This window comes from Ictalurus punctatus, chromosome 12 (assembly GCF_001660625.3).
Source record: "Ictalurus punctatus breed USDA103 chromosome 12, Coco_2.0, whole genome shotgun sequence".
In the NCBI taxonomy this organism is placed as follows: Eukaryota; Metazoa; Chordata; class Actinopteri; order Siluriformes; family Ictaluridae; genus Ictalurus; species Ictalurus punctatus.
In genome coordinates, this window is record NC_030427.2 from 23,595,630 (window position 1) to 23,609,106 (window position 13,477).

The following is a 13,477-nucleotide window of genomic DNA, read 5'->3' on the forward strand; positions in this document are numbered from 1 at the left end:
TGCCCAGGATGCTAAATATCAGTCTCAGTGTTAGGTTGATGGGTGAGTGCACAGTCAAGGCCCATTGCACAGAAACAGTATGATGCAAGTTTGAGTAAATGTGGTTTAGCAGCATGATTTTCTCTGTGATGTTTACCAGAGGCACTTTTTGGACCAGTTTGAATTCTAGTCTGTTTATTATTCGACAGGCTTTCTAAAACTGGTCATTTTTTTTTCACATCTTGTGTAACAGAGATGAAACATTTAGGTCTTCTTTCTACTGTTTCTCTGCAGGATCTGCTAGTCGTCGATGTTTGCTGGACGCTAATGGAGTTGCTTACTGGGGTCCTCCGAGCTTCGCCCGATGCATCTCACTTGAATATAGATATTTACATTTATCTGTAAGTGATTTTCAGTATTTTAAGAAGTTGCTCATTTTCACACATATTGAATACAAAAAAAAGATGAAAGCATGCGAAGGGGATTGACTATCTTTGATTCATTCATTTTTAATTTTGAAATCTGCATGGGAGTACAAGGAAACGTTTTTTTTTTTGGCACACACTTAAATCGTAAATTTATTCATTCGGGTAATATTATCTTTTTAAATAAAACTACTGACTGGTTTTTAATTTATTGTACTTGTTTCAACACACAAAGTGTGAATGAATATGAGTTGAACTAGAAGTACAGGTAGACGATTCTACAGGCTATTCTCTAGGACTATGGGTATTTTTAATCTTTAATCTACCCTTCTTGCTACTAGCTACAGAGTAAATATGACCGTTTATTGATTTTTTTTTTTTTTTGCCTCAAAATTAATCTGAAATGGTGAAAAACAGGGCAACAGAGAAATATGAGAGGTTTTTGTGAAATTTATTATTTTTATTTTAAAGCCAGTAGTTTTTGAAACAAAGAAAAAAAATATTAATGAATGCAACATACTACACCCCAGCAAACAATTCGATGTTGAATAGTCGGCGAAAAGTCGCAAAGATTATCGTCGATAGGACGTATAATCAAGCCGCTTTCAAGCTGTAAAACGGGGACAAAATGTAAAGGCTCTAAGCGGATATTATACGTCGAAACGAAGCGTGATTTCGACAAAACCATCGTAAATGGTAAATGGCGCACTTATATAGTGCTTTACACTGTGTCTCATTCACCCATTCACACTCACACACCAAAGGTAGCAGAGCTGAACTGCAAGGCGCTAACTTGCCATCGGGAGCGACTTCAGGGTTCAGCCCAAGGACACTTCGGCATATGGAGTCATGTGGGGCGGGGATCGAACCGCCAACCCTACGATTAGTGGACAACCTGCTCTACCACCTGAGTCACAGCCGCCCCTGACTCAATGTTAAACCAGCATTTAAACATATTAAGCATATGATTTTGTTGTGATGATATATGAAATATTTTAATCAAAGTATAATCCAATCAAAGTATAATCTTATCGTTGATGTATAAGATATAAGAGAGTATACTCTCTTATAACTTTTGTATCGTGTACTGTCCCCATCATCGCTCACATTCAAGCACGATATCGACCACTATCAGATCAACTTTTGTATTTATTAAACACATATTAGCAACGAAGGGATTGTGACTTCAGAATCTTTTTATTCAGGTGTATAAAATAAACAACATTTTTACACGTCATGGAAATGCCTAGAGTATAATCTACTTAAATTTAAACTTATCCATTCATATATAACACATACATACCAGTTCCAGATATAGCCTATATGTACAATGAAATCCAACGTGGTTTAGGGACGATATCTGCGCATGCGCGTGCTTAGCTTTGTATGATTGGTTTCGTATGTGCAGTTTCGTATGCAAGAGATTTCGTATTCCCGTAAATTGGAGAATATTCTATCAAAAAATGAAATAAAAATAAATCTTAGTGAACAATGAACTATCACATCTAGATATATTTCTTTGAAATTACACAGCAGTAACATCATTAATCAGTTTTTTTTCGCATAATTTCAAAGTAATATAGCGTTTCAAGAATGTTAACATTGTTCAAGCTTCTTTTTTACGTATATTCGACGTCGATGATTTTTTTCATTGTGATCAAGCCTCTTTTTGACTAACTGTAGCTTTCAACAGCGGGGGTTTGCTTGACCTTGCCGAAAGCACGTTTGTGTTTGCTGGGACAGACCAGAAGCTTTTGTTGTTGTTGTTGTTGTTGTTTCCATATTGCAAACACACATGCAGTGCCGTCCACTAATATTGGCACCCTTGGTGAATATGAGCGAAGAAGGCTGTGAAAAATTGTCTTTGTTGTTTAACCTTTTGATCTTTTGTTCAAATAATTCACAAAAATACTCTGCTCTCATGGATATCAAACAATTGTGAACAAAACACAAGTTTATCCCCAAAATATATCTTTGTTAAATATAGGTGTGCAGCAATTATTGGCACCCCTATGAATTCATATGACAAAAATATATTTGAAGTATATTCCCATTTATATTTTAATTTATTTTAGTACACCTGGGGGACTAGGAACAGGGAATTGTTCAACCATGACTTCCAGTTTCACAGGTGTATAAATATGAGTTAACGCATAGGCCAAATTCCATAATAATGGGTAAGACCAAAGAATATAGCTGTGATGTGTGGCAAAAGGCTGTTGAGCTTCACAAAATGGGAAGTGGCTATAAGAAAATAGGACAAACATTGAAAATGGCCATTTCCACCATCAGGGCAATAATTAAGAACTTCCAGTTGACTGGAAATGTTATGAATCAACCTGGAATTGGACGTTTGTCTATATTGTCTCAACACACTGTGAAGAGGATGGTTCAAGTGGCCAAAAATCTTCAAGGATCACAGCTGGAGAATTGCAGAAGTTGGTTGAATCTTAGCATCAGAAAGTCTCCAAAACTACAATCTGAAGTCACCTACATCACTACAAGTTGTTTGGAACGTTTCAAGAAAAAAAACTTCTACTCTCATCCAAAAACAAACTCAAGCGTCTTCAGTTTGCCAGACACTACTGGCACTTCAAACGGGATCGGGTTCTATGGTCAGATGAAACCAAAATAGAGCTTTTTGACAGCTTTTTGATAGCTTTTTGCCAGAGGTCCTGGACATATTGTTAGGATACATGGCATCATGGACTCTATCAAATATCAACAGGTATTAAATGAAAACCTGACTGTCTCTGCCAGAAATCTTAAAATGGGCCATGGTTGGATCTTCCAGTAGGACAATGATCCAAAACATACGTCAAAATAAACACAAAAATGGTTTACTGACCACAAAATCAAGGTCCTGCCATGGCCATCCCAGTCCCCTGACCTGAAACCCATAGAAAACCTGTGGGGTGAACTGAAGAGGAGAGTCCACCAGTGTGGATCTCGAAATTTGAAGGATCTAGAGAGATTCTGTATGGAGGAACTGCCTCATCTGTAAGTGCAGTATCTGATGGTAAATTATAGTTCCATTTTCTCACATGTCTTTTGTTCTCACTTCTTCATCTCATTCATGAGAGCACGACATTTGCAAAGAACTATATTGTTGATAGATTTGCCATTGGTGTTTTGCCATTTGTGCAGCACTTAACATTTATCATTTCTGATTGTTGAACTCTGACCTTTTCTCCACACTAATTGCACATTTGTTTATTTATTTAATATTTATTTATTTTTTCAAGTTATTTCATTATTTGTAATGAAGCTAGCCCAAAAGGGTCAGCGATTTTTTTTTTCCCCCAACCATGATTAAATCGGCCTGATTACACTGTTAACCTGCTCACTAACCCTTCATTATAATCACACAATGATTGCTTCATCCTGATTGCTATTGTCATGGACAGACAAGGATATCATTAGTCAATTGATGACTGCTCCGTCCTTTTTGGACCACAAATAAGCACTCAGTGAGTTTTAGAGGAAAGGTTGGTCCATATTTCAACATGTTTATGATCGGTTTTACTGTAGTGGATGCCGATTCTCCAAAACAGTTTAGGACTTTGCTCCAAATGTGGATCAATGGAGTCAATTTAATATCAGAGTCTAAATGTGTTTGTCTACTTGGGGCTGAGTTTGAATGCAGTTTAGTCATTAGCACTGAGCATACTGTCTGCTTGTGAGTGTGAAATGATAGGGCTGAGCGATACCTAACAATAATTATCATGATATATTCTTATTAAAATAATGTGGTAATCGATAATATTGCACCCCCTCGCCCAAGTGCATTATATTATTATTATTATTATTATTATTATTATTATTATTATTATTATTATTATTATTATTATTATTTATTTGATTATTTTTGCATATATCGAGCTATTAGCCATGTGTTTATTCAAGGAATAATTTCTACATGTTCTAAAATATTTTATAGAAAATTCTAAAAGATATAACTTTATTTATTGAAATGTCTTTATGCATTTTATATTTTTATACATACTGTATCGTTATACTTTAATTGGCCCTTTACAACAACAATTTATTCATCACATATAGGGCACATATAAGAAACAAAATATGCATTAATATTTCAATTTAAATTATACAAAAGTAGAGTGTTGAAACACTTTTGCTATCAATAGACATTCAATAGACATTTCAAACATTTGGTCATATTTTAAATACTGAACCAGTTCTTTTGTTTTGTTTTATTTTTTCCAGAAATCCAAAGGCAGTCTTAGATCAATACGAGGTTTTAGATCATCCTGAGAGCTTGTATATTAGTATTGGTATCTGCTTCACAAATTTAAAAAAATGGAAAAGATGTATATACCTGCTACAATATATATATATTTTTTATCATAGATTATTTTTAAAATGGTGTTAACAGCTTGTTTTCAGGCATGCATGTATCAGTGAGAGGATTTTTTGCCCTTATCTCATGACCTTCATCTTCTATTTACCCGCACTATTTTACAAACACACCAGACCTTTCATAAACACTGTTTATATTCCTAGTAATTGAGATGAAGACAAGACATATGAATCATTTAAAAAAGATAGCCTTAGGCAACGAGACATTTATTTCTAAAAAGTGAACAGATTTATTGTGTTAAGCCAGGCTTTCTCTTCTCCTCTTCCTTTTCCTCAGTTACGAGAGCATCTTGCGAAGGGTCAGAGGACCCTGGCAGGGGAGGGCATGTCTCAGATCGTGAGGAGTCTCCTGGAGTTAATGTCCCGCCACAGCTATTATAGCGGTGACCTCTTATTCTCTGTGGAGATTCTCCGAAATGTGACGGACACCTTCAAGCGAGCAACCTACATCCCAGCTCCCGACGACGTGCAGGTGGACCACACATACCAACCCAGATACAGATGAACATGCACTTGTGTTTTGGTAGCCCTTTTTTTAATCACCATTCTTGTTTTTTCTGTTCTTCAGAAATTTTTCCAGATAGTCAGCTTAATGTTGGACATGGACAATCTTCAAAAATGGGAAGACGCCCACCAGGTAATGTCCAACCCTCCATTTGTTATAAAAACCTGTGTGTCTGCTGATGAACAGCAACTTTATGATTGTTGCTGTACATTAGTTTCACTGTGTCCCTTAATTTCCTCTTTGGGTTACTAAAGTCACTACTGCTGACACAGGACTGAATTAACTTAAAATCGTATGTGTAGAGCCTGACTGCTGTGTAATGAGACATACAGGTTCGAGGCTGTTATTTTGGGGTGAGCTTGTGTTTAGGCCACCATCTGGACTCTTAACCTTACACAGTTTGTATTATTTGTACTTGATTTCATAACACTAAGTGAGTTTCACACACAGCAATGTCTTAAACTTTCGACATTTTAGAATGTGTGAGTCATTTCTCAAACTGATGCATTTATTCATAAACATTTTACACGAGCATTTAAACAAGAAATGTGGTATTTATAAAATGAAGTTAGGAAAAAAAGACATTTATATCCTGAATTACAGTTACTGAATTTGTCGAAATTTACATGTAAGGAGACTCAATAATGCCACCCTCAATTTACAGGCTTCAAATCATATAATTGAGACATATGAGTTGCTGCATTTTTTTTTTATTTTTATTCTGATTATGCTGTCAAGTTGAAATTGTTTATGTATTTCAATTACATGAATTTAATACATTTTTGGGAAGCACAATCATATATACTGTACTTGAAAGAAAACAATCCAAAAGTAATCCATGAACTAAGACAAATAAGACTACTGATTCAATTACAACAAAAGAAATAGTGCCCTATGAAAGGAGAAATAGTTACTCTATGTCTACGGTAGCTGATTCACTGCAGTGGCTGAACTGCATTACTGAAAAATGTAATTCACATTGTAATCTCTGTGAGCCTTTTATGCAGTTTTCTGGGCATCAGAAAATTGGTAATTTACAGATGATCAAAACATTCCTGACTGATTTACAAAAGTTTCAGATATGCTGAATTTTATTTGTACTCACATATATATGTTGATGAATCCTAACCATCCATAAATTACCATGTACGTGCAGGACTTATTTGCATCTAGTGATGCCCACAAAACTCCATTAAAGGCAAAAGCTCACACAGCTGAAATGATGAGCGCAAGGCAATAAAAAACCTTCTGAAAGTTTGAAAAAAAAAAGATTTACATTTATACCAATAAAAAAAATATTATTTAACAGATTAACAATCCCAGGCCAAAATGTGGCGCCATTAGATGTGAATTAAGTTACTTGAAAAAAATGGTTTTACCTGCTGTTTTGTTTTGCTGTCTTGGTGACTCTTGTTCAGAATTCCCTGGCACTCTCCTATATGAAACTGCTGGGTGTAATTGAATTTAAACTTGACAGCTTAAATTGTACAGTATACAAAAGTGCAGGAACTCATTGCAAATTATGTGATTCAAAGCCAATCAGCTGATGTTTATTAATTAGCAGTATTCTTATGCATAAATTTGCACACACTCAGGAATTAGGATATCCCCAATTAGGATACATACATTTTCCTGAATTTAAAGGATTTTCATGAATACCAAATTTCTTGTGTAAACACTCCTACAAAAGTTTTATGAATAAATCCATTCATATCCAGCTTGATAAATGAGACACAATATCATTAAGTATATTAAAGCTAGTATATTAAAGCTCTTTAATGTTTTCAAAAAGCCCTATATCTCAAACTTTATTTACAGTTGAAGACAGATAAAGAATTTGTTTTTCACCGTGAATAGCTAAACTGTATCTGTGTTCATCCACTACATAAGGGATGTAGTAGCCATTTGAAGTAGCCACATGTGTGGAATTAGCTTTTGATCTGGCTTGGCCATTTGTATACCAGGCTTGCGTTTGTGTGTGTGAGTGAGTGTGTGTGTGTGTGTGTGTGTGTGTGTGTATGTGTGTGTTCTATTCTGTCAAGTACACTCTCACTTCACTAAATAAGTTAACATCTCTTTAAACCCTATTAAACATTTCACTAGAGATGGAGAGAGAGAGAGAGAGAGAGAGAGAGAGAGAGAGAGAGAGAGAGAGAGAGAGAGGGAGGATTATCTGTTCACTGAATAAGATGTGCACTCTGCTACCTGAGATGTGCTAATGCTATCTTTGTCCTGTCATACTTTGCTGAATCTAATCACTTAATGTTTTCTTTAATATTACATACCCATAACAGTACCCAAGATGCATGGCTACAAACTCTACCTCAAAGCCATGCGTTCAGTTTTTAAGCCCTTGGTGATGTCAGAACGTCCTCGTAAATGAGAATAATAACAGAAAATTTGTTTGGATCCCATGAAGAACAGAGTTAAGATTTGGGTTAAGTGTTATGAGGTATAACTGAAGGTTTGGGTTAGAGTTATGTGTACTGAACAGTAAGAAAGTTTAGGGTATGTAGCATTTATCAGTGCTATTCCAGTACCACTACCTGTTTTCTTTAAACTGATTGATCAGAAGGTGTTTCATTTTCTCTAACATCAGCTCAGTCAATAATTCTGTCTTTAAGGCAATCCATAGTAGTTTATAGTAATGCACATGTTCTAACACATTATTGTTTCTATAGTAACAACTAAGACAGGAAACTGGATGGATGATAGATGCTCCACATAAGTAGATTTTAGAAATAGTTGATATAGTCAAGTTTTCTATGAGGAGATTTTGTTTATTTTGGAAGGAGTCTTCACTGTCAGTGCATTGTAACAGTCAGATGTAGAGCTGCTACTTTAAGATTTATGGATTGTTTTTAGGATGGAAGGCTTTGTGGTTTCTCCATAACAATCTTCAAGAGAAAACTTCAAGAGAAAGATAAAAAGAGAGGATGGTGAGGAAACAAATGTTTACAGCTGTTATAAACGATAGCAGGAACTTGTCTCATTAATGTTCTTGTCTCATGGTATGAATAAAACACTTCAGGACATGCTGTTATTGGATAATAATACGTAGCAACAGTAACTCCTCTTCAAGTTAGCCACATCACACCACTCTATGGTTGATTATTTTTCTATAACGGCATGCTCTGTCATTTTTTATTCCTTACAAAAAATAAATAAAAAAGAATAGGTTACTGGCAGGCTGCTGAAAAAACTACAGGGAATTTGGACTGTAAAACCTGCGGGAAACAACAATATACAAATGATCCAAGGGAAAAAAGTCTCCTTGTGAAACACAATCCCATTTTGCCCAATGAAAGATAAAACCAAAAGAATATACAGTATTTGTAAACTAATTATATTTGGAGGGGGGGGGGCTGAGTGCCAATATTACATGTCAAAGAGCTCAAACGAAACTAAACAAATGAGATCTATTCCCATCAGGGGAGCAGAAAACAAGCCCATTTCAAAAATATAAGCAAGCGTGTTAGTGCTTCAATTATTCATTACAAATAAACAGTGCAGCCAATCTACCCCATCTCTTACCATCTGTTGCATATTAAAATGGATTTAATTGGTTTATAGGAAAAAAAACTCAGGCAAGAAAAAGTTAATAAATGCCACAATTTGCTGTTCTGGCAAACTCTTGCCTCCTCTCACACACATGTCCTATAGCAATCAAGACAATTCTTTATGAATTGTTTCATTTTGCCTTATATAAAGGAAACACAAATTCCAATGACAGTTCGGAGTGGAAATCTCTAGCCATACGAATGTCACTGTGAAAAGAAAGGCAATGTCAATTAACATGCCAAAACAGTTTGTAATGGCATTGTAAGGATTGTTGTTTTGATTGACCATGATAAGGTAATCAGTGTGTGTGTGTGTGTGTGTGTGTGTGTGTGTATATATATATATATATATATATATATATATATATATATATATATATATATATAATCTCAAAATATTACAATAAAGAATTTATAATGCAGAAATGTCAACCTTCTGAAAAGTATGACAATACATGCTCTCAATACTTGGTTGCGGCTCCTTTTGCATGAATTACTGCATCAACACGACGTGACATGGAGGCAATCAGTCTATGGCACTGCTGAGGTGTTATGGAAGCGCAGATTGCTTTGATAGCGGCCTACAGCTCGTCTGTATTGTTGGGTCTGGTGTCTTTCATTTTCCTCTTGACAATACATGTCAATACAACACATCAAGCACAGTAATACCATGTTCAGCAAACCAGTTACTAGTAGTTTTGGCACTGTGGGCAGGTGTAGAGTCCTGCTGGAAAAGGAAATCAGCATCTCCATAAAGCTCGTCAACAGATGGAAGCATGAAGTGCTCTAAAATCTCCTGGTGGACGCTGCATTGACTCTCGACTTGAGAAAACACAGTGGACCAACACCAGCAGATGACATGGCACCTTAAATCATCACTGACTGTGGGAAGTTCACACTGGACTTCAAGCAACTTGGATTCTGTGCCTCTTCACTCTTCCTCCAGACTCTGGGATCTTGCTTTTCATACGAAATACAAAATTTACTTTCATCTGAAAAGAGGACTTTGGACCATTGCGCAACGGTGTTTTGAGTACAAAGGTGTTTTGAGTTAATTAGCTGATTAGAGGTCTTCTCAGGTCAACATTGCTGTATTATAAATTCTTTATTTTAATATTTTTGAGATACTGGATTTTTCAAGTATCTCATTTCCAGCTGTAAGCCGTAATCATCAATGGAAAAAACCTTGAATAATTCACTTTGTGTGTAATGAATGTAGAATAATATGAAAGTTCCACTTTTTGAATTAAATTATGGAAAAAATAAACTTTTCAATGATATTCTAATTTTTTGAGATGAATTTTCTCTTCCCAGGTCTCTCCAGGAGCCATACTGCTAATGCGAGTTGTGGAAGACTTCATTCATCTCATCGGTGAAGCGCAAAAGCCATTCCAAAGCTTTCTTGCTGTCACCACTAACCTCAGTGAGTGCTCTTAGCAGTTACAGAACTCAGAGATGTGGAAGGCTACCGTATGTTTGAATATGAATCTTTGAAAGTTGCTCATATGGTGTGAGGAGTTAAAAGAAACCATTCAAATGCCTGAAAGACATTTAATAGGTGTATATTGAAATATTTGTAATGTGCTTGGTGATTCTGGTGCTAATATGTTGGTTAGTACTGTATTTCTGCTATTGTCGCAGTAAGTTAGCAGACGTGACATTGCTAGAGATCTCAAACGTAATTTTCTATTATATCAAACATAAGTGATTAATGGTCAGGGTTTGTTGTTATCACTTCTTTCACCATTTTCCAGCTATATTTAATATTATATTATCCAATCCAGTGTAGAAGTGGTGGAGACAACAAATGTTGGACTCCAGAATGCAAGGCAGCTTTACAGCACAGACTAGACTAATTAGCCAGTTATCCATCTATATGATGAGCACAGAAGCATTATGGTGGTATTAGCATGAAAGGTGAAGCTTTGGAAGCAAATCTCTTTGATTAGACTGTCTTTAGCTAGAGATAAAATCAGGGACAATGTTCACTGGCATCATTATCATCAGGTAGACAGCAGTGTATGAAATCAAACATGGACCAATATATCTATGAATGCAGTTTAAACTAAAACTAGTAATTTAATTTGCAAGACATTCAGCGTGACCCTACATAGTCTCTGCTATTTTTGTCTCTCATTAGTAATCAATATCCAACGAGAGCCAGTATCAGCTGTCTCCAGCGACATTAACTTCCCTATGAAGGGAAGGAGGGGGATGAAGGACTGGGCACGCTCAGCAGAAGACAAGCTCTTCATCCCTAAAGAAGTCTTCAGTCTGTCTTCTGATGGTGAGTCAGAAATCTGAACTCCTAACATCTGTAGATTTCTACCAACTGAACACCAAAGAAACAAATATTTTGTCCAGAACTCTAGAACATTTGGTTTCTTTCACTTTGCCTACAAATAGAGAATCAGTTTGACTAGCCTTAAGGTTACTTAATCTCCTTCCTTTGTTCTACCCATTCTTCATTTCACACTTCTCTCTCTCACAAATGTCTCTCACTATCTGTCTGCTCCTGTTCAAGCTATGAGGACCTCAATCACCCTAAGGTCCAAAGTGAGAAATTGATCGCATTATGAAGGAAGAGGGCAAAGAGGGGAATGAAAGAGTGTGGAGGATGGAGGGAAGTTGGGGTCTGAGGTCAGAGGAGGATGCTCATTTCTCTGGGAGCTGGGAAATTAAAGAAGAGGAGGTACTGCCAGAGGGAAAGAAAAGACCCAGATAGAGTGAAGGTGTTAAAGAACAAGATTGAGGGCTACACAGAATGACATGGAAAATAAAAAACAGACCATGATAGAGAAAATGGATGCCACTCCAGTTAACAGCTCCTCCCACTCCTCCTACAGGCTAAACCATTAGATCCGACAGCACTCATCCCCACCCCTGCTGTGCGTGATAAGATGTCCCCTTGTCCTGCACTATGTCTGATATTATGCTAGAAAAAAGAGAGAAAAGCCTTATCGGATGCTGGCTTTGTTCAAATGAAAACTGTGAAAATGAAGAAGTGAATTCCATTCAGGACTTGTCAGACCCAGTGCAGGTTTGGATTGTGATGGCCGCTTGTTATCCTGAAGATGTACTGGAATTGAGCTGAGCCTTGCTCTATGGGAGAGATATACTGTTTGAACACTGCTTTCAGTTCAATTTATTTGTTATGGCAAAATGCATGCAGTCAGGTGCGATGGACTGTAGATCTGATTTGAAGAAGGAAGCATATGGCAGCATTATATCAAGAAGAATAAGTAACCTTTTGCCAAGCAGTCTCTCAGTGTTAAAACAGACATAACTTTAAGAATGTGCATTGCGGTGGAGTGTAGTGGATTGGACGTTACAACTAAAAGAATGAAGAGCAGTTATCAGTTTTGATTTGCATCATGTGCTCGAAAGATGAGACTTTTTTTCTGTTTTCAACATTAAATGATGAGGAAGAATGCATACGTACATTCAACTTCTTTTAAACAAGCTATCTTTTCACTTCACATTAGAAAAAAAAAGTGTAAATAAAATTTTTAAAAATCCTATGAAAGTCTGGTAACTGGTTTGATGAGCTGCATTCAACAACTTATTTTATATTTTGAAAATGTTTATAAAACTGATTGTTTAGAAAACTGTTATCATTATGGATGTCAATTTCTAAATTTCAGGCAACTTAAATATTTGTATTGCCATTATTTGCCTTTAAACATTCCTTAATCCCTTTCCTTGGCTCTGTAAGATTCCAGATTGGCACAGCAAAAAAGTGTTAACCCGTGTTGAAGACTGCGAGTTCCAGTCTCTACAATGCCAAGAGTCAAGTGGACAAAATTGGCCATGCTGTCAGTGTGGGAGGGGTGGCCTATTGTCTATCCCATGTCAAGCGTAGCAAGACTAGCTAATCATGGGTGAATTTGAGCTCATGTATGCGGAAGCGGGTAGTTAGTGCTGTGTCTGGGTTTTCAAAAATGTGAGGAGTTTGGCTTCTGGTGAATCAGACGAGGCATTGGTTTTTCCCACTTTCCCTAGTTGCTAGCTGTTGTGTGATAGGGGAGAGTGGTAAAAAAGGGGGGACTGTGACACAAATGCCAACCCAAATATTTCCGCAGACTGACCCAAGTGTTTGGTTTGGTCTGATGAATTATTCTGGGGATGACATCCAGACTGCAGTTGATGACGCCTCATCCTGAGCATAGCAAAGAGATTAAGGAAGTTTTAAAGGCAAAGGCAAAGATGGTTTTGGGGGGTGTATTTCACATTTAGAAAGATAAAAATACCAAATTATATCAATCTGTTTATTCATTATCATCTTAAAATACAGTCTGAACATTTTTGTTACTTCTGAGCCCTGTGATAGCACCCCATTAAATCCCTTACACTCAGTGATCCCAGGATAGGCTCCAGATCTTCTGTGACCTTGACCAGGATAAAGCAATTACTGAAAATTATTGAATATTGCTCCTAATAATGATAAGTGCACTAAGACACTAAATATATTGAAGTTATACAATATTTTACATGGATTATCTAAGCATATGCAACCTTATACTTGACTGTACATTCTAAACTCCAGCATCTGGTTGATAAAAAAAAAAAAGAAAAAAATCCATAGAACAACAAAAATGGGGTGACACATAATGTGAAGTTTTTAAATA

At 36.3% G+C, this 13,477-nt stretch overlaps 1 protein-coding gene across 10 annotated transcripts in view; it reads left to right on the forward strand.

Moving 5' to 3' along the window:
- Nucleotides 1-13,477, forward strand: part of adgrb2 (adhesion G protein-coupled receptor B2) — a 442,839-nt gene that overhangs the window by 258,633 nt on the left and 170,729 nt on the right. For all 10 annotated transcript variants that reach the window (XM_047158788.2, XM_047158787.2, XM_047158793.2 and 7 more), the window contains 5 exons: nt 274-380; nt 5,062-5,256; nt 5,353-5,421; nt 10,164-10,272; nt 10,990-11,136. In XM_047158788.2, the coding sequence (XP_047014744.1) occupies nt 274-380; nt 5,062-5,256; nt 5,353-5,421; nt 10,164-10,272; nt 10,990-11,136 (627 nt within the window). The remainder of the gene's footprint in view (nt 1-273; nt 381-5,061; nt 5,257-5,352; nt 5,422-10,163; nt 10,273-10,989; nt 11,137-13,477) is intronic.